This window comes from Cricetulus griseus, chromosome 3, assembly GCF_003668045.3.
Source record: "Cricetulus griseus strain 17A/GY chromosome 3, alternate assembly CriGri-PICRH-1.0, whole genome shotgun sequence".
NCBI lineage: Eukaryota > Metazoa > Chordata > Mammalia > Rodentia > Cricetidae > Cricetulus > Cricetulus griseus.
In genome coordinates, this window is record NC_048596.1 from 119079749 (window position 1) to 119101601 (window position 21853).

The 21853-nt window shown below is 44.8% G+C and overlaps 1 protein-coding gene across 7 annotated transcripts in view; it reads left to right on the top strand.

The window, feature by feature from the left end:
• Ntrk3 (neurotrophic receptor tyrosine kinase 3) overlaps positions 1 to 21853 on the top strand; it is a 368787-nt gene that overhangs the window by 43310 nt on the left and 303624 nt on the right. For all 7 annotated transcript variants that reach the window (XM_035441374.1, XM_035441375.1, XM_027408171.2 and 4 more), the window contains exons 2-3: positions 16307 to 16381; positions 17029 to 17100. In XM_035441374.1, the coding sequence (XP_035297265.1) occupies positions 16307 to 16381; positions 17029 to 17100 (147 nt within the window). The remainder of the gene's footprint in view (positions 1 to 16306; positions 16382 to 17028; positions 17101 to 21853) is intronic.

Sequence of the window (21853 nt, forward strand, 5' to 3'; positions counted from 1 at the left end):
GATGTGCTTCCACTCCCTTAGCCAGCCAGCCTTTGTGCTTCTTCCTTCAGACACTTAGTAGGGCAGGAGAGCTGTTTGTAGTGAGACCTGAACTTCCCAGAGATGGTGTGGTCTGAACCTGAAACCCCCTAAACTATAGGTTTTCCTTTCATGTACTGGGAGGTTGGGCATTGCCGTGTATGAGGGGCCTGAACTTCATTTTAGAAGCCAGTTGTGCATGTCTGCTTTGCCTCTCCTCTAGACCCTTCTCATGACCTCACTGTGGTATGTCTCAGGGTGGGGAGTACTTTCAAGGGTAGAGGCCAACGCTGGCTTTCCCAAGTTTCCCAGAAGCTGGAGTTACAGGAAGTGCCATCACCTTGACTTTGAGGTTTCTGTTCTGTGAGCAGAGGGCCAGCTCAGCCTCCAGGGCTTCTGCTGCTCCAGCGAGCTCCGGTTCACAGCTGTTCATCATCCTTACTGCCTTCACCTTTCCTGTCCTGCTGTGGACTCCCAAGGGGTGCCTCCACCCCCCTTGGCCAATTTGAATGATTCCTTTAAGGATCCAAGGGTGAAGCTGGCAGCTCAGGGATGAGAGATAGAGCAGCATCCGTGCCACATTTAGCAAAGACTTTGAGTCAGGAGCCCTGCTTGACACGGGAGACACTGAACTAAAAGACGGAGTCCCTAGGGGCTCTAAGCATTTGAAGTTGCACAGGGGTGATGGGCTTATTAACAAGTTCAAGAGGACATTGTGATGTCCTATGAGACATTGTTGATCTGTGTAGAATTGGCATTCGCTGGCACACCAGTTAAGGCTGTGACGTTGTTTAAACATCAGACTACCTTCCCAGCAGTGGGTAAACTGCTGCAGCTGACTGTACTCCAAACTTCAGTCATGGCTCCTCCCTGCTGCCTCCCCACCCCACCCACACTCTGTCCCTTGATCTAGGAACAAAGCTTAGGAGGAAACCCTGGGGACTCTGATCCAAAAGGCAGAGTCTGTTTTTACTGTGTGTTAGCACTCTACCAGAGATTCAGCTATTTCTTAAAGCCTGTGTGTGTGTGTGTGGTATCTGTTCCTGTGGGAGGTACATGTGTGTGTATGTGGGTGGGTTTGCATGTATATGCATGAAGATGTGGAGATAGGAGGTCAACCCTAGGATTCATTCTCGACCTCATGCTCCACCCATTCTTTGAAGCAAAACCTCTTATTGAACCTAGATCTCATCAATTCATCTAGACAGACAAGTTGGTCAATGAGCTCCTTGAATGAGCCTGTCTCTGCCCCGCCCCTTCCTGAAGTATTGGGGTTACAGAGTTGCCCGATTTTTATGAGGGTTCCATGGATCTGAACTCAGGTTCTCATGCTTCATGGTTGTGTGGCAAGTGTTTTACACACAGAGCCAAATCCCCAGATCCTAAAATAACTTGTAAGCATCTAGAAATTCCATTTATTTATTTACTTATTTATTGTATGTGCCCACTTATGTACATGTGTGCCATGACACATGTGTGGAGATCAGAGGACAACTTGCATGAGTCTGCTCTTTCCTTCTGTCAAGTGGGTCCTGGGGATTGAACTTAGGTCATCAGGCTTGGAGGGCAAGCATCTTTACTGCAGTCTTGCCAGTCCTGAAACAGTTTTTTTTTTTTTTAATTTTTTAAAGTAACATATATGCACAGTAATAGATTTCATTATGTCTTTTTTATACCTATGTGCCATTACACTTTGAGCTTATTCATTTATCTGTCTCCACTACTGCCTTCTCCAGATAATGCCTATCTTAAATATCACCACTGTCTCTATGACAGGGGGCTTTGTGACCTAGAAAGGGAGTCCTGAGAAAAGTTATAAGGTAGGGCCATCTGAGATGAGTTTTGAAGGACAAAGACTCAAGAAATGTGTATGTCCGTGAGCACGTTTTTCTCTGTCCTCTATTTTGTGTTTTTCTGTCCCTTCACATTGAACTTTAGTCCATTCCCAGACCTTGGACAGCTCTTCTCTGCCTCAGGATGGAGCTCACTTCCTCTGAGTTCCAGGCTGGGATTCCCTGTGTGGTCTGAACACTTGCTGAGCTGAGCTGAGCACAGAAGTGCAGGAGACAAGAGGGCAAACAAAATAAATAGAATGCATCCGTCTTTGTTGTCAGGGAATTTTTGTTCTCACGAGGGAAGCCAGGCAAATAATGCTGAGACTCACAGGTGACAGGATCACATACGCACATCAGCAGCGGCACAGAAATAATTCCCCAGTAATTGGAGGGTGAGGCTGGGATCACTGAGTGACTACATCTGGGTGGTGATGGGTGGTTTGATAAAAGCTTAGTGGAGAGGGGAAGATGCACATATCAGAATCCCAGAAGATGTGTGGCTATGCAGAGATTCCCTGAGAACCCAAGGGCTGGCAGGATCAGGAGCATAGCCCAGAGGGACCAAACATAAGCCAAATCTGGGAGGCAGGTACTTGTTTGGCTAATGTGTAAAGTGGAGGCTGGTTTACAGGAGAGGAATGAAGGTTGGTAGAAGTGGACAAGGGGGTGCCATGGCATTAATATCACAGCCTCAGCCACTGCAGACACACACAGAGTCACTCACCATGGTGGTTAATCTTTACTGTCAACTTAAATGAATTTAGAATCACCTAGGAGACTGGGGAGGCACACCTCTTTCCATAGAAGTTTAACTGAGAAGGAAGACCTGCTCTGAATGTAGATGGTATCACACATGGGCTATGTGCCTAGATGGAATGCAAGGGGGAAACAAGTGAGGCCAGGTGAGTATCAGCATCCTTTCCCTGCTTCTGGTTTACCATGAAGAAACCTTTCTGCCACAAGCTACCATGACAATGATGTTTTGCTCAAGTGTACAGACCCAGGCTTAATGGACTGAACCTCTGAAACTGAGGTACATAACAAGCCCTTCCTCTTTTCAGTTGCTTCTGTTGGTATTGGTACAGTGGCCACAAATAACAAACACAGACATTCTCCCCGTGGCCCCGATCCCTGACTTCAATTCTTACAGAATCCATGGACCAGTTTTCTTTCTGGAAGAGAAAAAAAATGTTCTTTGAGCTCTAGCATATTTTAGGTGACATGCTGAGACTCCTGCCAGGACTACTTAAATTCAGCTTTATAATGCCTACATGACTTGTCACCACTATTCCTATTATACAGAAGGGGACACTGAGGCCACAGGAGATAACATGGTTAATTAGTGTCAAGTGGGGATATCAAGTCTACTGATGACACCAAAGGCCATCAATTTTTCACTGTACCAAACTTCTTTTTTTAAAAAAATGTTTTATTTAAATTCTTTAATTACCACTCATATTTACATATCCATCCTCCCCATTCCCTCGCCCTCCCATCATCCCATGTTCCCCACCAACCCCTCCAACCCATCCCCCAACTCCTCCCCAGGGACAGTGAGGCCCTCCACCAGGGACCTTCAAAGTCTGTCATCAAAAAGTCCAGGCAGGAATAGGCTTCGGGCATTCTGATGTCTCTGCTGACATGATCACACCTCCCCAAGTGGCTTGATTCTTATGTGATGGAAGGATGAGAAGATATAGGAAGGAATGGAATAAGAGTCACAGAAGCTGTCACACAGGTCCCATTAGCAACCCACCTTCTCTCAGCTTCACTCTGGATTGGCACTGCGGGGATCTCCTCAGTAGTGAGGTGGTACACAGGGAACTGGAAAAGTTGTCACTACCCTTCAAGGCTCTACAGCTCTTTATCTACCTGCTCTTCCTCCATTATAGTTTTCCCAACAGGTTTAAAGCTTCTTAATAGAAATTCTGGTTTAGTGAGGACTATTTGTTTGATATCAGGGAGGTCTTGATGCTGCCAGGAACATGTGCAATGCAATTTTCAGAAAGTGGAGCCTAGAGCAGGTTAGAACATGAAGACTGGAAATTTAAGGGTTTGCTAAAATATCACTATCTACTTGTGAGCATAAGAGTCTCTTAGACACAAAGACAAAATAGACCAGAAATGCAAGGAAGGAGAGTCTGATAGGCCCTGAGTCTGGGAGAAAAGATGTCAGAGAGCCTCAAGGATAGACAAGACTTAATGATGCTGCTCTCATTGTTCCTCCATATATTGTGACCATAGCAGACATCACTAGCTGATCATAACTTCTACCATGGATTTATAGATTCTTAAACACAGCAGTCTTGCTAACTTACTGGTATTGTGTATATGCTTGGTCTACTCACATTTCCTGCTGTATCGTGTACATCAGAGGACACAAAAGTATTTGGGAGACTTCAGAAGGTTAAGAACAGGCTTTTTTGTTCATATTTGCTTTTTGGAGTGGAGGGGAAATGCATATTGTGATAGCAAGAACTACAGAACAGGTTAAGCATGATGTGTGTAGATTCAGAAGTGGAATTAATCTCTAATTAGGTAGTAATTGAAGTCATGTGAATAGAGAGTCCGTTTCCAAAAGAGTGAACATACTGGGAAAAGAACAAATGGCTTATGGCTGGAGGAAAGTGGTTATGATGCTAGAGCTGGGGAGGGAAAAGGTCAAAGAGCATTTCCTTCACTTGATGAGGAATGAAACCCATCTTAGCAGTCCCCTACACGGAGTGCTTTGGAACCTTCAGAAATTCCAGAACTTCTTCTCTGATAGACTATAAAAGCTAATGTTACTTCCTCCCCTCTAGATTCTGAATGAAAATTAGTGTCTCTTAAAGGAGGTAGCTTCTGGGCCTGCCTTCCTCTCGCAGGTCCTGAGTATCCCTCTTCTATCCCAGTCCATCCCACTCTTGGTTCCACCTTTACAACTTTTCTTCTCTTTGGCCTGTTCGCACTTCAGCCTCATGTGTGCAGAGCAGGGAGCCAAGAACCGTGAATGGCATCGTGTCTTTCTGATGGCTACCTTGACTAATCACTCTGACACTTTCAGGTTCTGCTATAATTATTCTTGCAAAGTCAAGGTCCCCCTTCCTCTCAGTGACCTGGAATTACCCTTTAACTATGCAAATGCCTTGAGCTCTAGAGTGACTACTCCACATTAACTCTGAGACACAGTTGCAGCGAGAAAATCTACCCTTTAATGGGGGGAAATATTGCCCTCGTAAGTCTTTATGCAATGCACTTGAGCCTAATGCTCACTTACCAATTCGCCTTTATAACTTCCATATTGAGTGAATTAAGTCCTCCATGCGGGTAGTTATTAAAGAAGTGATAAGTGCTTTATAATTCAGTAAAGGGTTGCCTGGCCATTTCATATTTTTCTAAGGAAATTGACTGCTCGAAAGCCAGTGCTCTCAACCCCCGAGGCCAGCTGATCTTAGGCTCAGAGATCATATTGTCACATCTCTTACCAACCAGCTGCTTGGGAAAGAATGGGACTCATCCTCTCATTCTGGCATTCTCCTCCAGGGCCCACTGAAGAAGAAAAAGTTAATGTCTTGCTCTTTCCATTCCTTTTCTGTCCTGGTTCAAAGCTAAGATGTCTAGCAGGGTCCAGAGTTTAATAACACAGTTGACTCTCATCTGCATGCTACGAGTTCATTTCCCATGGCCACATGAATTCCAGGCTCTGATCCCAATGAATAGACATAGTTTTTTTTCTATGTCATAGTCTCTTCAGATAGCTGTAAAAGATTCTGGTTCCCATGAAGACCTTGGTAGTTGCAGCCTTTACATGATTTGATGTAGGGTCATGTTCTGAGGAGTAGCAATCATTTATTACTGTATATTATCTGTTACACACCCCAGGGCTACTGTAGGTTTGATAATGAACAAGACTGACATTTTGCCTGCTCTCCTGGAGCTTGCATTCCACCACAAGAGAGGCACTATACACAAGAAATCTCACAAGTGAGGGATTATGACCACTGGGACAAGGAAATAATCTAGAGCAACATGGTCTAGCCTTGCTGCTATTGACATTTGGGGTTGGAAAACTCTTTTCTAGTGCCACCTCCCCGGTAAAGGCAAAAATGTCACTACGCATTGCCATAGGTCCTCAGGGAGACACAGCCACCCTGGCTTGATGACTATTCATCTAGTATGTTATCGAAAGCGATTATGGCTAGACTGGTTAGGAAAGGCCACAGTGGCAGTGACGTTTTAGGAGACTCTTTAATGGTATCTTAGCTAAAGGAAATAGCAAATGCAAAGGTCCTGCTGGAGGGAGGAAGCTTGGAGTCCTGGAAAAAAGACAGACATTACTGAGGAAAAAGGCACGTGAACTAGGTGGAAGCTTTGTTTGAGCCGGGGTTGAGTTACACCACATAGCACATTGTTGGCCTTCATGAAGTCTGAATTTTATCACAACTGCCAAGTGCAGAAAATAAAATCACTGGAGGTTTGTGTACCTGTTTGTTTATGTTCAAATTTATCATGAGTTTCAAAATGCTCATGCAGGCTTCTGTGTGGAAGACAGATTTACTCAGGCTGAGTGGAAGCCGTGGCCATGTTTTGGAGGGAATGGTAGTTGTGAGAGACAATGGTGTATTCTCTTGAGGTGGATTCTCTGGCAGCTTAGATAGTGAGAGGGGAGGGGTGGTGGAGTTCTGATTGTACAACTGAATGAGGCTGATGCAACTTATGGAGATAGAGAAAGTTCAGGAGTGGAGAGCAAGGACTGCTATTGGAAGTCTGGCTAGAGGCAGTCATTGAGGCAGTGGCATCATGTAGATGGAACTTACAGGCAAACACCTGGCTGAGATCATCTTGGCCATGAATAGGTGAAAAGGGGATACTCAGGGTTAGACCCAGCACATACTGACATTATGGATCAACAAAGGAGGCTAAGAAGGGATGTCCAAGACTAGACAGCAACCCAGGAGATTGTGTAGCTAAGGATACCAGAAATAGTTTGTTTCCAGAAAAAGAGAGTAGTCAACTAGGTGACATGCTATGAAGAGACTGGGTAGCCAGACAATGGTGAAAAGTGTTGGTGTCATCACTCATGAGAAATGCTGGCGGCCTTTTTGATGTGATTTCTATAGAGTAGACAGAGACAAACTAAGATGAAACATGAAAGGGCAGTGAGGAAGTAGGGTCCGTGAGTATGGATTGAATCTCTTGAAAAATCTTGTCCACAATGAGGAGTATAGGCATGAATTGGGAGCTGGAGCAGGGTAGGGGATCAAGAAGATTTCATTTTTAGATGGGTTGTGTTTTTATACTGATGGAAAAGCATGGGTGGGGGGAAGACAGAGAGGAAGATGGAGGAAGACGAGGAGGAGTTACTCTGGGGAGGTAGACGGTTGAAGGCAAGGGAGAAGATCCACAGGGCAGCTAGACAGCTAAACGTTTAAGTTCTGTTGAGTCTCTTTGGGACTCATTAACTTTTCCATCCACTCACTCAGATGTCTCTATTTGAGCACTTGTACAACATTGGAAATGCAAGCTCCCAGTCTCTGTCCTTGGAAAACTCACGATCTGGTAGCAGCCATAGTCACGTAGAGGGGACAATGGAATGCATAGACTCAGGGGCCAAGGGCCATCTCTTTGTTGATTGATATACAGCAGTCCCTTTATGTACCTATTCTTAATACTGACCATCAGACATGGCCTTGAGAGTGAGCTGTGCATATGGGGCTTTTGAGGCTTCAGAGCATCTACTTCTGGCTTCTAGTTCCATATTGATTACCTGGATGCTTTGCCATATCTAAGACATTCAGCCTATACTCTAAGCCACATCTATCTTGGAGATTATCAGAGTGGTGTGGGGTCAGATATGAGCTCTGGGGTAGTCAAGAGATCAGGGATCAAGGCCATTCAGGTAACCATCATGGAGACCATCTTGTATGGCGATAGGGTGCCCTGCTGGAGGCTGCCCAGGTATGTACTTACTCTGAGGCAGCTGTCCCTATTTGAGATTCTGGAACTAAGTGGTAAACAAGACAAATCCAATTGCTGTTCCCATGCATTATGGTCCTAGTGTAGATGCCTTTATGACAAAAATGTAATAAAATAATCAAATAAGACTATTATAAATGGCTATTAAGGCCACAAAGAACACAAGCAGAGCTTGTGTTAGAGAACTAGAGGAGAGATGGAGGGGGTGAGCACAAGGGCAGAGAGGACTGACTTCTCTGAGCATGAGAGACTTGGGCAGAGACCTGGAGGGTTAAAGGAGGCAGGGAAGTGTTCCTTGTAGAAGGCCCAGTTGGGGATACTCCTGGTTCATAGGAGAGACAGAAGCCAGGCCAGTGTGGCTGGAGCCAACCTAACAAGGGGAATGTGTCCAGAGGAAGAACTCTGCTGGCATGCCCATGCAGGGCCTTGTATGTCATGACATGATACTTGGGATTGTTGTAATTGTAAGAGGAAGCCATGGAGGCTTTGAGCCCTCTGCCATATAGTCTGATGAAAGAAAAGAATGAAAACAGGAAGAGGCTGGAGGTGGTGGTTATTTGGCAAGCTGATAATAGGCGAACTAGGTTCAATATCCTATAACAGCCCAAATGACAGCAGTGGGAACAGAGAGGCAGATAGGCTGGGGAGGGGAGGGCAGAAGATGTAGGCAGAAGAGTCTGGACTCCAAAGGGAACAGTTGACTTACAGGTAAAAATCTCACACTGTGGAGTTAAGTCTTTATCTTAGTGTGGTGGCAGATAGATTGTGCCCTTGATCTTTTCCTGTTAGGACACAGCGTCTCAGCACCTGAAGAGCACAGGTGTGTACACATACATTCCTTATTCCTGGCATGGGCTTTGGAATTGATCAAGAAGCTTGCACACATGCTCTTTCTCCCATCTGTTTGCCTTAGGAGCTGGATGCTCTCGTTTTGTGTCTGAAGGCACGTCCCAGATGTGGGGCTGGCTTGTCATAGACCTTGGCATATGTAGGCTGGTGTCCTAGTGTCTTGGAATGCTTGAATCACCATCTCAAACCACTGCCCCATCCCATTCCCCATGTCCCTGGCTCTCAGGTCTGGTTCTCTAGGCATCTAATTCCCCAGTAGCAGCTGTTAAGGGAAAGAGAGTTGGTGACTTGAGTAGTATGATCCCAGGCAGCTCCTCCCCAGTGCTTCTTAGGGCCTGAATACCATAGAGCTGTTGTTTGGGAAGGTTTGTTTATAATACTAAGCATATCAGATAATTGAAAGCTAATGCTGCTGTCTGAATCACTATGCAGAATATGCCTAGGTACCTAATCAATTTCCTCATTGCCCCATAAGGCTCTGAAGTCAAATAAATGCATGGCACATTGTGTATGTATAGAATGTGTCACACACACACACACACACACACACACACACACACACACACACACAGAGAGAGAGAGAGAGAGAGAGAGAGAGAGAGAGAGAGAGAGAGATGCATGTGGATTCTAATGCTGACTTTTTAGGAAGTGGACTTCCAGGCTCATTTTCCCAGCAGTCAACTTACATTTCAGGTGAGGCCTTCCTCTTAGAACAAGACTCAGGCAAGTTGATGGGAGCCCCAGGCTTATCTGGGGACACTGTGGAGAGTAGAGACACCTGTATATATAATACTTTGTTTTTGAAGTTATTTAGTTCTGTGTTAGAGGAGTGGAGGTACACACACACACACACACACACACACACACACACACACACACACACACATGTTATATATAATTATGTATTGTAATTATAATACCACATATATAAAATATCTATCTATCTATCTATCTATCTATCTATCTATCTATCTCTCACCAAGAAACACTGATTTCAACTACCTTTTGCCAGGGGGCCAAGCCAGGAAGAGGTACAATGATGGTGAACACTTAGGTGTTACCAGGTAAACATGGATTATGGATTATGACTTCACCTCCTGGAAAACACTATTATTCGGTAACTTGAATCATCTAGAAAGAGAAGGAAAGCAAAGAAAAAGATCTACCATTTGTGCATGTGTGTGTGTAGGGTTTTTGTATGTGTGTGAATTTTTAAAAATTCATTGAGACCCTTTCCAGATCTTATTCACTCTTACTTAGCATACGCTTCTGCCATTAGTAACGGGACGGGACTACCTGATCATGCCCTTGCAGGGTGCACTGCTCTTGATCACAAACACACTACCCCTCTAACCCTCCCTCTAACCCTCATACTCTCCTGCTTTCCATAAGGATTGCAGAGGCTTGAGTCTCTGGCTCGTGGGCATCAGCTCCCAGCTCTAAGATGCTTGCCCACCCAAGAAAGATTCCCTCCATCCATTAGCCTTTAGCTACTGTGCTCTGAGAGGCTGCAGAGGAGACTGGCCACAGCACATTAGAAGGAACTAGCCTGCTCCAGCTCTGCTCCGCAGCCCCCCCAGCCCCCATTGTGATATCAAAGAAAGAACTAGAAAAGCACTAAAATGGATGTGCTCTTCAAATCAGAAATCCAATGGGGAAAGGGCTGTCTGAGGAGTTCTGTCCACCTAGAGAAGCCTTCAGGGAGTCTGAGTCCAGCAGACATTGTTACTGTGCTGCAGGGTTATCAAGAGTAATTATTCTAGTTCCATCCATTTTCCTGCAAATTTCAAGATTCCATTGTTTTTTTTTCCTCTGAGTAGTACTCCATTGTGTAAATGTACTACATTTTCTATATCCATTCTTCTGTAGAGGGGCATCTAGGCTGCTTCCAGTTACTGGCTATTACAAATAATGCTGCTATGAACATCATTGAACAGATGTCTTTGTTGTATGAATGTGCTTCTCTGAGCGAGATAACCCAATCACAAAAAGACAAACATGATATGTACTCACTCATATGTGGATTTCAGACATAGTGTAAAGGATTACCAGCCTACAATACACACTGCCAGAGAAACTAGGAAACAAGGAGGACCCTAAAAGAGACAAACATTGTCCCCTGGAGAAGGGGAAAGGGTCACCATCTCCTGAGCAAATTGAGAGCACTGGAAGAGGGAGGAGGGAGCTAGGAGAATGGTAAGGGAAGAAGAGGAAGGATGCAGAGGTCATGAGGGAGCAGAAAGGTTGAGTCAGGGGAAGAATAGAAGAAAGGGCATGTGATAGGTAGGGTTTTCGTTGGGGTGGAGGACGGGAGGGGGAAGGGAACTGGGATTGTCATGTAAATCAATCTTGTTTCTAATTCAAATAAAAAATAATAAAAAAAGAGTGGTTATTGTGCTGTGTTGAAGTCAGGCAATATGGACTGCATTTTAGGGAGAGGGAAAAAGGTGTAGCAAGGAACTTGACAATGCAAAGGTTTTATTTTAAATTTAGTTGTCTGGAAAATTTGGTTATGAAGAACAGGTTGTTAATAGCTGTGTGAAGTCACACTGAAAGGAACAGCAATGTGACAGGAAGGGAGGGGAGAGAAAAGGTTGGAAAAAAGGCAGTGCAGGGCCTACTGTGTCCACAGGAAGGGTGATACCAAGTCCCATCCACCAACTCCTGCCTTGCCAAGTATCCAAGCGACTAGGAAATTTTGTCTGGATGATGGTACCCTGACCCTCTTGTGAGATTCCTCATACATTAGTTTTCTCTAGCTATATGGCAGCGGATGTCTCATGTTCTAGAGTTTTCTGGATAGAGGAACACAAACAATAAATACTGGGATTGGAAATGACACATGACATGTTTTTAATTCAAATATGGACCACACAGTCTGTATTAACTGATTTTCAGATTCTTGGATGTTGCCAGGTCATTTCCATATTGGCTCAAGTGAAACAGAAAGAGGAAGAGAAAGCTTTGGGACAAAGTATCATCTAATTTATTCTAGCACAAAAGGGCTTTGTATCTCCAATTAATGCTTAATGCATGCTTTGTTATATTCCAAAATGGGATCTGAATCAGGGACCCTGATCCTGGGGCTGTAGGATTCAGAAATGCTGTTGTGGGTTATGGAGAGGGGCTGTGTTTCTCATGCAGTCTCATGGGGGGAGACTGCAATAGTCACTGCTTGACTATGCCCCACCTAACCCCTGTTCCATGAGATCCATCTTGACTCCATTGGAATTTTTGAGCTGCACATATAAGCCTAGCCTGGCTCTAGGGTCTGTGTGGTCATGGACCATCCCATTTTGTCACACTCTCTGGAAGAAGGATGTGACAAGGTCCAGGCAGAGGGGTGGTTTTGCAGTTTCGTGAAGAGGCGATGTGAAAGTTTGGGGCAGGACATTGCAATGAATGTGGGAAAAGGTTCTTGGCAGGTGAATATCATCTATAACTCCTTCACACCCCTGACTTGAGAGGGTCCTGAGAGCCTTGCTTTCCAATTTCTCTCCTAGACTCACTGGTGCAGGAAGAGGCTTTGTTTGTTTGTTTGTTTGTTTGTTTGGAGCCACAGACTCCTAGTGTTTGATGCAAAGCAGTCATTTTCAAAATGATGTTTTAAGCGGTGGGATTCCAGCTTCAGTGACAACTTTGGCAGGTGCTTTATGTGAGAAGGCAAAGGTCTTCATCTCAGAGCTGGGGACGTCTGGGACAGATACTTTGCTATAGTCTGTCCTGTGCATCTTTGTCCCATACCTACCAGCTGTTAGTGTTATTCTTTACCCCATTGTGACAGTCAAAACTGTCTGCAGATTGGCACAACTGTCCTTTTGAGACAAAGTTACCTCCTCTTGAGAACTTCGCTGTTAACATCCTAAGGTGGAGGCAATTGATAGAAGGTAAGGGAGAGAATCCAAGTACATTTTGGTATTTCTCTATTTGCTCCTCCTTGTCCTTGATTGGAACAGGTGACACTAGGTGGATGAAGGGCTGTGGGTCCCTGTGGGGGTCCTACTTGTCACGAATGCTACCATCTTCCCACCATCACCGTGAGAGCTCTCTTCTCTTTGAACCCCATAGCAGGTTTTGTGAGACATCTGTGGGTAGAACCAGTAGAGCTCCTGTCACGAATCCTTTATTTCAGCCCTGACCTTCCTTTAAAAATGCATACTTATTGAACTGGAGTACCCAGAAAAAGCGCCAGACATGAAGAACCCTATGTACTGGCACTAGGTTCTGCCTTCCCCATTTGGCATTAATGAAACCATGCCAATTGTACTCTCTTACCTCATCCTATTCATTTATTATACTTCGTAGAGCCGGCCTTTTCCACGGAAACTTGTGGCCTTCTAATAGCAGCCAGCAGAGTTACCATAAGTGACCTCCCTTGTTTGGTACCAAGCAGTGAGTCACTGAAGACTTGTCAGGCCACGGCCAATGCCATTTGCAGATGTCAAGGCTGCACCTCAACTGGCATGCTTCTTCTCTGCCCTGCTATCACCCTCCATGGGTGTTTTCTTCCATTAAAATATCTGTTTATTTAAATATACATAAGTATTTAGTTTTGCTGCTGCTGCTGTTGTTGGTAGTGTATTGTGTGTGTGTGTGTGTGTGTGTGTGTGTGTGTGTGTGTGTGTGTGTGCTTGTGTGTGTGCTTGTGAAGACAACCTATCAGAGTTAGTTCCTTCTTTTCATCTTGTGTATTTCTAAAGATTAAATTCAGGTTGTCAGACCTAGTGGCCTTTACCTGGTGACTCGTGAGTGCTTTCTTGAAGTTGTTTTCTTAGAAGTCATGAATGATAGGTTTCCTGTCCTTCTACCCTTCTGCCACAATGGGTCATTAATATCAATGATGACCATACTCTTCTGCTTTTTTAAGAAATTAACTATGGCCAAGAAATGACAACAACTAGCAGAAGTATGATGTTATCTGTACTCGAAAACCAAGAAAAGACTTCTCATATAATCCCCATGGTTAGTGTCTTCCAAGGACTTCTATGTATCCAGTTCTACAAGGGCTCTTGGTTGTTGTTTATTTTTAGTATTTTGTGGTACTGGGATTGAAGTCTGTGTCTCGGGTAATCTAGATGAGTAGTAGAGCTATACCCCCAGTCCCCCAAGAGCTCTTCAATACATTCCTTCAATTTTCATGTCATTTATTATCCCCATTTGACAGGTGAAGTGGCAAGGACTGAGTGTCATTGGTGGAGTGTACCTGGGCCTAGGATTAGCACTCTGGCAGCCTTGCTCTAGGCAGGGGTTGACAACATTTGTTTTCTATTAAGGGCCAGAGAGTACATCTGGTCCTTGCAGGCCATACGGTCTCTGTAGTGATGGTTCAACTTTCTAACCTAAAAGTAGCTATGAATGACAGTGAACATCATGAGCACAGAAATGTAGATTTCATCTGATTCTTACCGGTCACAAAGTATGTTTTTTTCTTTGATTTTTTCAAAAAACAAAATATGAAACCGAATCTTAGTTTTGAAGCTAGACATACACAAACAGTGGGTTGAATTTGGCCCCACCTCATAGTTTGCCAATGCCCGTCCCAGAGCTCTGACTTCTCGGCACTCTGCAATCTGGTTGCAACACTGCTGCTCCCTGACTGAGGAGTATCAGAAGCAAAAGAGGATGCTGGGGCTGTTATTTAGCTTACCGGAGAACTCCACACCAGTGTGTCACTCATTTGCCACGTCTCAGTGTGTGGCAAGTCTAGGAAGGGACTGTTTGTAAGCATAAATCATAAAGACTGAAATGAATGAAGTTTCATAATGTAATGACTGGCATCTCTACAATCATCAAAACCCATTTATGGAATGCTAATAGGGGCCAAGAAAGTGATTTCATTTATTTAAACAATTTGATTGATAACTACTTGTTGGAAACATCTATGAACGAAGAACATGCTATATAAACACTGTGATCTTCTTGGTATTTGACATGGCCCATGGCCCAGGAATATACACTGGAGGGGGCTTAGTAGCACAGGTGGTCCTATTCCTCTTGACTTTCCTTTGCATCTGAAATATTGTCAGTGTCCCTACCTTGGTGAGACCAGGGCATGAAAACTGCCTTGAAACCATGAGGCTTCTAGAGAGAAGGCGTCAGAATTAGAGGGCAATGCCAACCTGGCCACCTGGTCAATGTCCCCAACAAATGCCAGTGTCTCTGGCTGCTCCATAGGGGCTCTGGGAGAATGTGTTTCAAAATGGGCTCTTGGCATACCCTGTCACTGTGCGGCTCTGAAACACCGCCAGAAGTCCTGGCAACTATAGCCCTGTTGCCTTCTTGGCTCCAGTTGGACTGGGTGGCAGATGGCAGAACCACTGTTGTGGTAGGGCTAGGGAGGAGCTGTCTGGGGAAAAGTGGTGGTCACTTTTCCAGCTAGCATTTGCCTTAGGTAACTGTATTCTTTACTGAAATTGTATTGAAACCCTTTGTATATTGCAACCTCTGAATACTGAGGAGAGTCAGCTTCTAGGAGGGTGGAATCATTTCCTAGGATCTTCTGGGACCTCTTGGAAGGTCATTTTTCATACAATATCAGAGTAACAAAAAGGTCTTGGCAATTAGCAATGCAATGATTTTCAGCTTGGGCACTCTAAAATCAGCTGTGAATAAATACTTGTCCTTTATCAGTGTTGACGGACTGACAAAAAGTAGACCCATACTCATGACCAGCCTTCTCATCATAGCAACAGTCTTGATCATCTTTGCTCTGAGCTGGAGTTTATGCACTGGGACAGTTAACACTGGTTTATGCATGTTGATAAAGAGCTTCAATTAACAGTGATTTTTGTCTCTGATTAATCTCAGAATATGAATTAATTGTTAATTAATAAATGTAGTCTTGCTGGACACAACCTTCTTTAACATTGAAATCTCTTGAAGGAACACTCTAGAAAGAAATCTCTTGTGGTGGAAGGATGAGGAGCTGCTGTGGTAGGGTATCTCTCCTTCACAAAGAAACAAGAGAAACAAATTGGTTAAAGTGCTTGCCTAATCTGCATCCAAGTCTCAGAGATGAAACTGAACTTGCTTCCCAGAGTTTCCATGTAATAGTCTTTCTATTGCCCTGTGGTGCCCCTGAGTCATCATTAGGGGGCCCCATCTCTGGAGTCACTTGTCTGTCCATCCTAAACCTTTGGTTTTCTTGAGCTCCAAAATGGAATGAACTGTGGTCATGCAGATGGAGTGGTCTTTTGTGCCCTGGTGGGTAAATGCACCACTGTGTGTGTCTTTCTCCTCATCTTGTCTGCCTAGAAGTCATGCTCTCAGACAAGCCACACCCCCATTCCCCAAACCATTTAAATTGTCTTGCTATGCAGGAATTAAGAAATTAAAAAAAAATGAATTTAAAAGGAGCTTGACCTTAGAAAAACCTGAAGAGGAAGTGAGTTGAATCACAATTTTGAGCAATAGGTTTGAAGTTTTCTGGAGCTGGGGACAGAGGCTGAGCACTCCATCCTCAGGCTACACACTTCGAAACCCTGAATCCTTCACTCCTGTCCACCCAGAGGGAGAAACTCAACTCAGAGTTAATTGGTGATTTGTCAGAAGTCATGGCTCATGCTCCAGGCATCAAGCTCATGTCTGACTGTAAAGCTGGCACCCCTCCCCGCAACCACAGTGTCCTGACCTCTCCTCTCTTCCTGCAGACACATAGAAAACTGGCGAGGCCTGCACACCCTCAATGCTGTGGACATGGAGCTCTACACAGGACTCCAGAAGCTGTGAGTACACTGGGATGGCTTGCTAAGGGACAACTGGGATGCCACCTGTTGTCTTCTATGGCGAAGTAGCAGTAATGGGAAGTTTTCTGTCTCAGTGCTTTTTCTCAGGAATCTTCTCTGGGGATGGTTGGCATCACCTATTTAGGGACTGTCAGGGGCCACCTCAGTCTGAACAGGTCTGAGGGTTACCTAAGGTTAGTGTCTTAAGGCAGCCTTGCCCTTGCCCCCAATGCCTCCTGGGATTGTGTTCTTTCTTCACTCCTGTGCTTGGCACAACCCTATACCCCATCCCCAGTGTCGGATTCTCCTTCATCACTGCAGTGACCTTCAGTGCTTTATACATGAGGCACCAGGTGTGAGGAGGAGAAGGCACAAGAGACTGAAATCTCCTTGACTCTGGAGCACCAGGAGCCCTGGTTCTCAACTGCTGGTCAGAATGGGTAGTGACTAGCTGCATTCAATAATTGCTCATATTGCAACCTTCACCTAATTCTCCAAAGGAATTGGGTTTATGTCTCTCATTGAGCCCTCAGTTGGCCAGCAAGGGTGACTAGTGATGAAGAGAGCTACAGCCCACTCACGGGGCTTGCCTTCCTTCTGGCTATAACCCCTGGGATTCTGCTGACCCTCTTTTTCTCTCTGCTTAGGACCATCAAGAACTCTGGACTCCGGAACATTCAGCCCAGAGCCTTCGCCAAGAACCCCCACTTGCGTTATATGTGAGTAGAACTGGATTTTAGGAGAAGGTGGGGTGTGTGTGAATGGAGATCGTCTTGGACAATGAGGCTGGCTTTGGTATTTGTTGCCCTTGGCCAAATCCTTTAACTTTCTTAGGCCTCCAGTTTTGCCTCCTTAGCATGAACATTTGGGATTTGGTAATCTCAAAGGTTTTCAGTAGAAGGAAGCCAGGGCTGAGTGGGAGAGTCTCCTGTCTAGCAAGCTTGTGCCTTTTTTATAATGTAATTTTCAATTTTATGGGAATGTAAATGACAGGGGCTTAATATGAACAGGACTCTTCTGAGAGTATGTGCAAGATTGTAGTGGTGTGTATGTGTTGATGTTGGGGATTATAGGAAGAAGGAAAGCAAGACCAGACTAAGAACAAGAAGAGTTTAGATTCAATATAGAAGAACTTTGAGGAATGGAAACATCTGCATAAGATCACGGGTCTTGATTTGGGATGAGACAGTGGACACATGGTTATGGGTATCAATCTATTAGTGCCTCCCTCACTCTGTAGTCTCTCCTTGCTATGGAATGGGTTTGTTAGGTAGTGGCTCTGGATAGACCTTGCAGGAGTGGGATCATCCATGTGGATGCTCCTTCTCCTAGTTTAGATCTGGGTAGATAGACTATGAGATTTGGAGGGAGGACAGTCCTTTCTTGCAAAGCAAGAGGGCATGAAAGAAAGCCTACAGTACGTGATCAAGGACAAGACTACCTCCACAGGGCTATACTTGCTGTCTGAGTCAGTTCTTTCTCAAGAAGAATAGCCTTGTGGATTTTCAGTGGATATACCCCAAGAACAGAAAGTATTCATGAACTCGATGGCATGGGATCTGCTGCAAGTGGGATGGAAACAGAGGATCTACTGGCAGGTTGACTAGTCTTTCTTTTGGCCCCTGTAGTTGGCACTTGATAATGGAAGGCAACTTGCTGGGTCCAAGTCTCTTAAAAAGAAGCAGAGCTTCTAAGGGATGCTGTGAACAAGTGACAAGCAGGGGATGTAGGGATCAGAAGAGATCTTCAACAATTATGGTTGGGGAGTGGTTTCTTTTCGCAGAGGTCCTGGATATACTCTCAGGTCTGTGCATTTTCCAAGCACGGGGTGAATAGTTATTTATCTCTTTCAGCCACTTCTGCTTTGTGTTGAATTTTCTTTCTTTCCTCTGGAAATAGCAAGCTCTCTGGCCATTGCTCAGGGCCGCATGTACTAACAATGGGGGACTGAGAACTCCCTTTTAACTGTCTAACTCAGCTCTTGCTCCCTTGCCCTGGTTTACGCCCTGTGGCATGATTCTCCCAATGTGTGTGTTCTTCACAGCCATTGGTATAGCTGCAACCAGAGAAGGGCCTTGGACCAGATGTTCCAGGTGTTTATTTTATTGGGGATTTGAGTTTCATTGTAAAACTTCCCAAGGGAAAGAGCTTTTGACATCTGAGAGGTCTCCTTTTTCACAACATACGGAGGTGGGGACAGTTGGGGCTGTGGAACCACATGGCAGTTCCAGCTGACTACTGTTATGTGAGGTGCAGCCTAATATCACCAGACTTTCTGTTTATTCAAGATGAGCTCAAGCATCATCACTCACTCAAAGGGCTCTGTTAGACATGATGGGGACTCCAGAGGAGACTTATGGTTACAGATAAGCAGAGACCATAGGGCAAGGCCCACAATCTGGCTCATCCATGGGTTTTATGAGTGAACTTCATCCATTTATGAAGACACACCCCAGATCCCTACTGAGTGAATTTCCCGGCAGCTTTGGGACATTTTCTCCTGGCAAATGGTCCAGGTTTCACTGCTCTCTCACAACATCTTCTATTTCTGTCTTCTAAATGCATTTACAAGTCTTCAGGCCCCAGCTGAGCAATCACAAGGCGATCACTTACTCCAACACTAATTGCCAAGCCCTGGCTTGGCGGCTGTTTCTTTCTTTCTCCACTCCCCCCCTTTTAAAGGGAAACGGCTGAGATGTTTCTTCTCCCTTTCTGTACAAAATAAGAAGCAGGAAGTCATATTCTTCCCCAAGTCATCTCAGTCATCCAACGGGGGCAACACACAACTGTCCTTCATCTCTGAATCTGTCCCTGTCACCAGTATAATTCATCCCCACATCAGAAGGTCAAATTTTGGCAGCAAGCGTGGCGGGACACTGGAACCCTAGGTTGTCTTAAGATCTGTGAGTGACTGCTTCAGCTTTCTCCCTCTTTTGCTGGGTCTGAACAAATGAGATATTGGTGAATACATTCAGAAAGACCTTTCTTGGGGACTGGATTTTTTTTTTAACACTCTTGCTTAGATCAAGGAGCCTCAAGGATAAGGACTTTTCAACTTGATCATGGGAATATCAGCTTGCTAAGCTGTAAATTGAGCATAAGGGCAGTGCCTGTTCTAGGCAAAGACTGCACAGCTAATGTCCTGTACAGCTTTTAGCCCAGCAAATAGAGTTCAGAAATGATGCTTACTGATAATGATAATGTATTCTGCTATTGCTGATCACAGAACCCAATGGGAGGGTCAGTGCCTTCCCTGACCTATCTTTATCATGGAATGGTTGGATTTCTGTTCTACACATTTCACCTCCAATATGCCTGTAATATATCTGTTTTCAATATCTACTGTCTGCTTTCCTTGAATGTGGATGAGTCAACCTGGATACATTTCTTTCTTCTCTCTACCCAGTCTCTCTTGCTTTCCACTCTATGTAGCCCACTCTAGATGCTGCTCATCTCGGGTAAGACCTCAGCAATGGGTGACTCTATAACTTTCTTATTTCTAAATGTTTAGAGGCCACATCTATTAACACTGTTGAATACAGATTATTCCCCCAATCTTCTGAGATTCGCTTTTGTATCTGACTCTTTTCCCCTTTAAGAAAGCTGTTTTCTGTATCATGGCTCACACAACTTGGGTCCCCAGGGCAGTGTCTTCACAAGAAGAAGAATAATGCAGGTGCCTTCTATGGACTGTGTTCGAGTGATGGTGTTTCCTTTCCTCTTAGAGTACTTCCTGGTTTCCAGGGAACTTCATATACTTCATCTCACCAAGTTCTCACAGCCATCCTGGTGGCTGTTGTGGTAGGAAGCTTTATTTGATAGACACTGAGAGTCTTATTGGTAAGGAGCAGAAGTAGAAGCCTGCCTAGGTTGGAAGAATCTCTTCCCAGGAATCTTTCTATTATACCTTTGGGCAAGAAGGCCAACAGCAACAAAAAACAATCAACCAGACCAATCCCACCCTCAAAACCTCCTAAGATGCTTAGCAAATTTCATTAAGAATACAAGTCTCTAGGGGAGAGATTGCTTAGCTGGTCAAGTGCTTGCTGCATTTGATCTCCAGAACCCATGTAAAAAAGCCAGACATGTTGGTTTTGCAATTCTGGTACTGGGGAGGCAGAGATAGGCTTGTGCTTCCTAGCCATCCAGACTGGCTGGATCAGCCACCACAGGCCAGTGAGAGAGCCTATCTCACAAAAACAACAGAACTAGATCCTGAGGAATGATATCTGGAGTTGGCCTCTGCCCCTCACAATTACACAGGTGTGTGTACACACAGACATAGGCCCATGCGCGTGGGCATGTACGTACACAAACACATGCACACATCTCAAAAAAGAAGGAAAGGCTAGTTAATACTCATTAAGAATTTACTATGAGCCTAGGAATGGACCTAGTGCTTTTGTCGATTTGGGCTCACGTCACTCTGCATAGTGTCTACCCGAGAGCTCCTTTGTCCCTGTTGTGTAGATGAGCACACTGAGTCCCACAAGTCACCATGGATTTCTCCTAAGGTCATACCGTGAGTTAGTCAGGCTGAGGACTCCCATCCTGAGTCTCTGTAATCTGTGTACTTTCTCACATCTCAGAGTGTTTCTTCCCTCTGCTTTTCTTAGCAAGTGCTTCACATGGGAGGGATGTGGGGTCTTTAAACTTTTATTAGAGCGCTGCAATTTCTCCCTGGAGATTTAGCACCATCCAGCCTCAAAGAGCTCGGGCTGAGAAAGCTGTTTAGTTTCTTTCCCTATTCAGGTCGGATCCTGTACCGATGGTTGCATTACTAACTGAATATCTTTATTGTGAACGATTTCGTAGTGTTAGCCTATGGCCTACTTATTTCCAAGAATATTTAATGTAAGATTCCAGCAAGCCAAAAGAATTTCTTTAATCCCTTGGAGTTGGTTGTGGTGGGATGTCTCTCAAGTTAAGTTGCTGTAAGCAGAAATTCGCTGGATCTGTTCAGCTGGGAACCCTGGGTCTGAGGGCGGGATAAGGCGGGAATGCCTCCATTTGGGCATGATTGTGGCAACGATGTTGTATTTCCAAGGACAGAAGGTCAGTAGTGTTTAGGTGAGTAGGGATAGAGGAAATGGCTGGAGGCCCCACCCTCCTGGTCGCTGACTGGACAGTGTGCAATTCATTTCTCCTGAGGGAACAGGGATGGAAACATGGTGAGACAGATTTATTATGTATTATAAATCACTAGAGGTTGAAATAGCCTGATTTTGGATTCCAGGCTGATAGGCTGATATTTTAATAATAAACGTTTACCTCCCTGCCTGCTCCTTACCTCTGCACTGAGATTTTTTTTTCTGAGTCCCAGTGGGGTTGATGACTGGCATACTTGTCCCCTTACTGCCTCCATGCAAGTGGCCTTCCTTCTCTGTTCTATGTGGTGGATGCAGCCATTGAATACTGTACAGTAATACTGATGGTAATAGACCAAGGGCTTTGGAGAGTCAAACCTGAGAT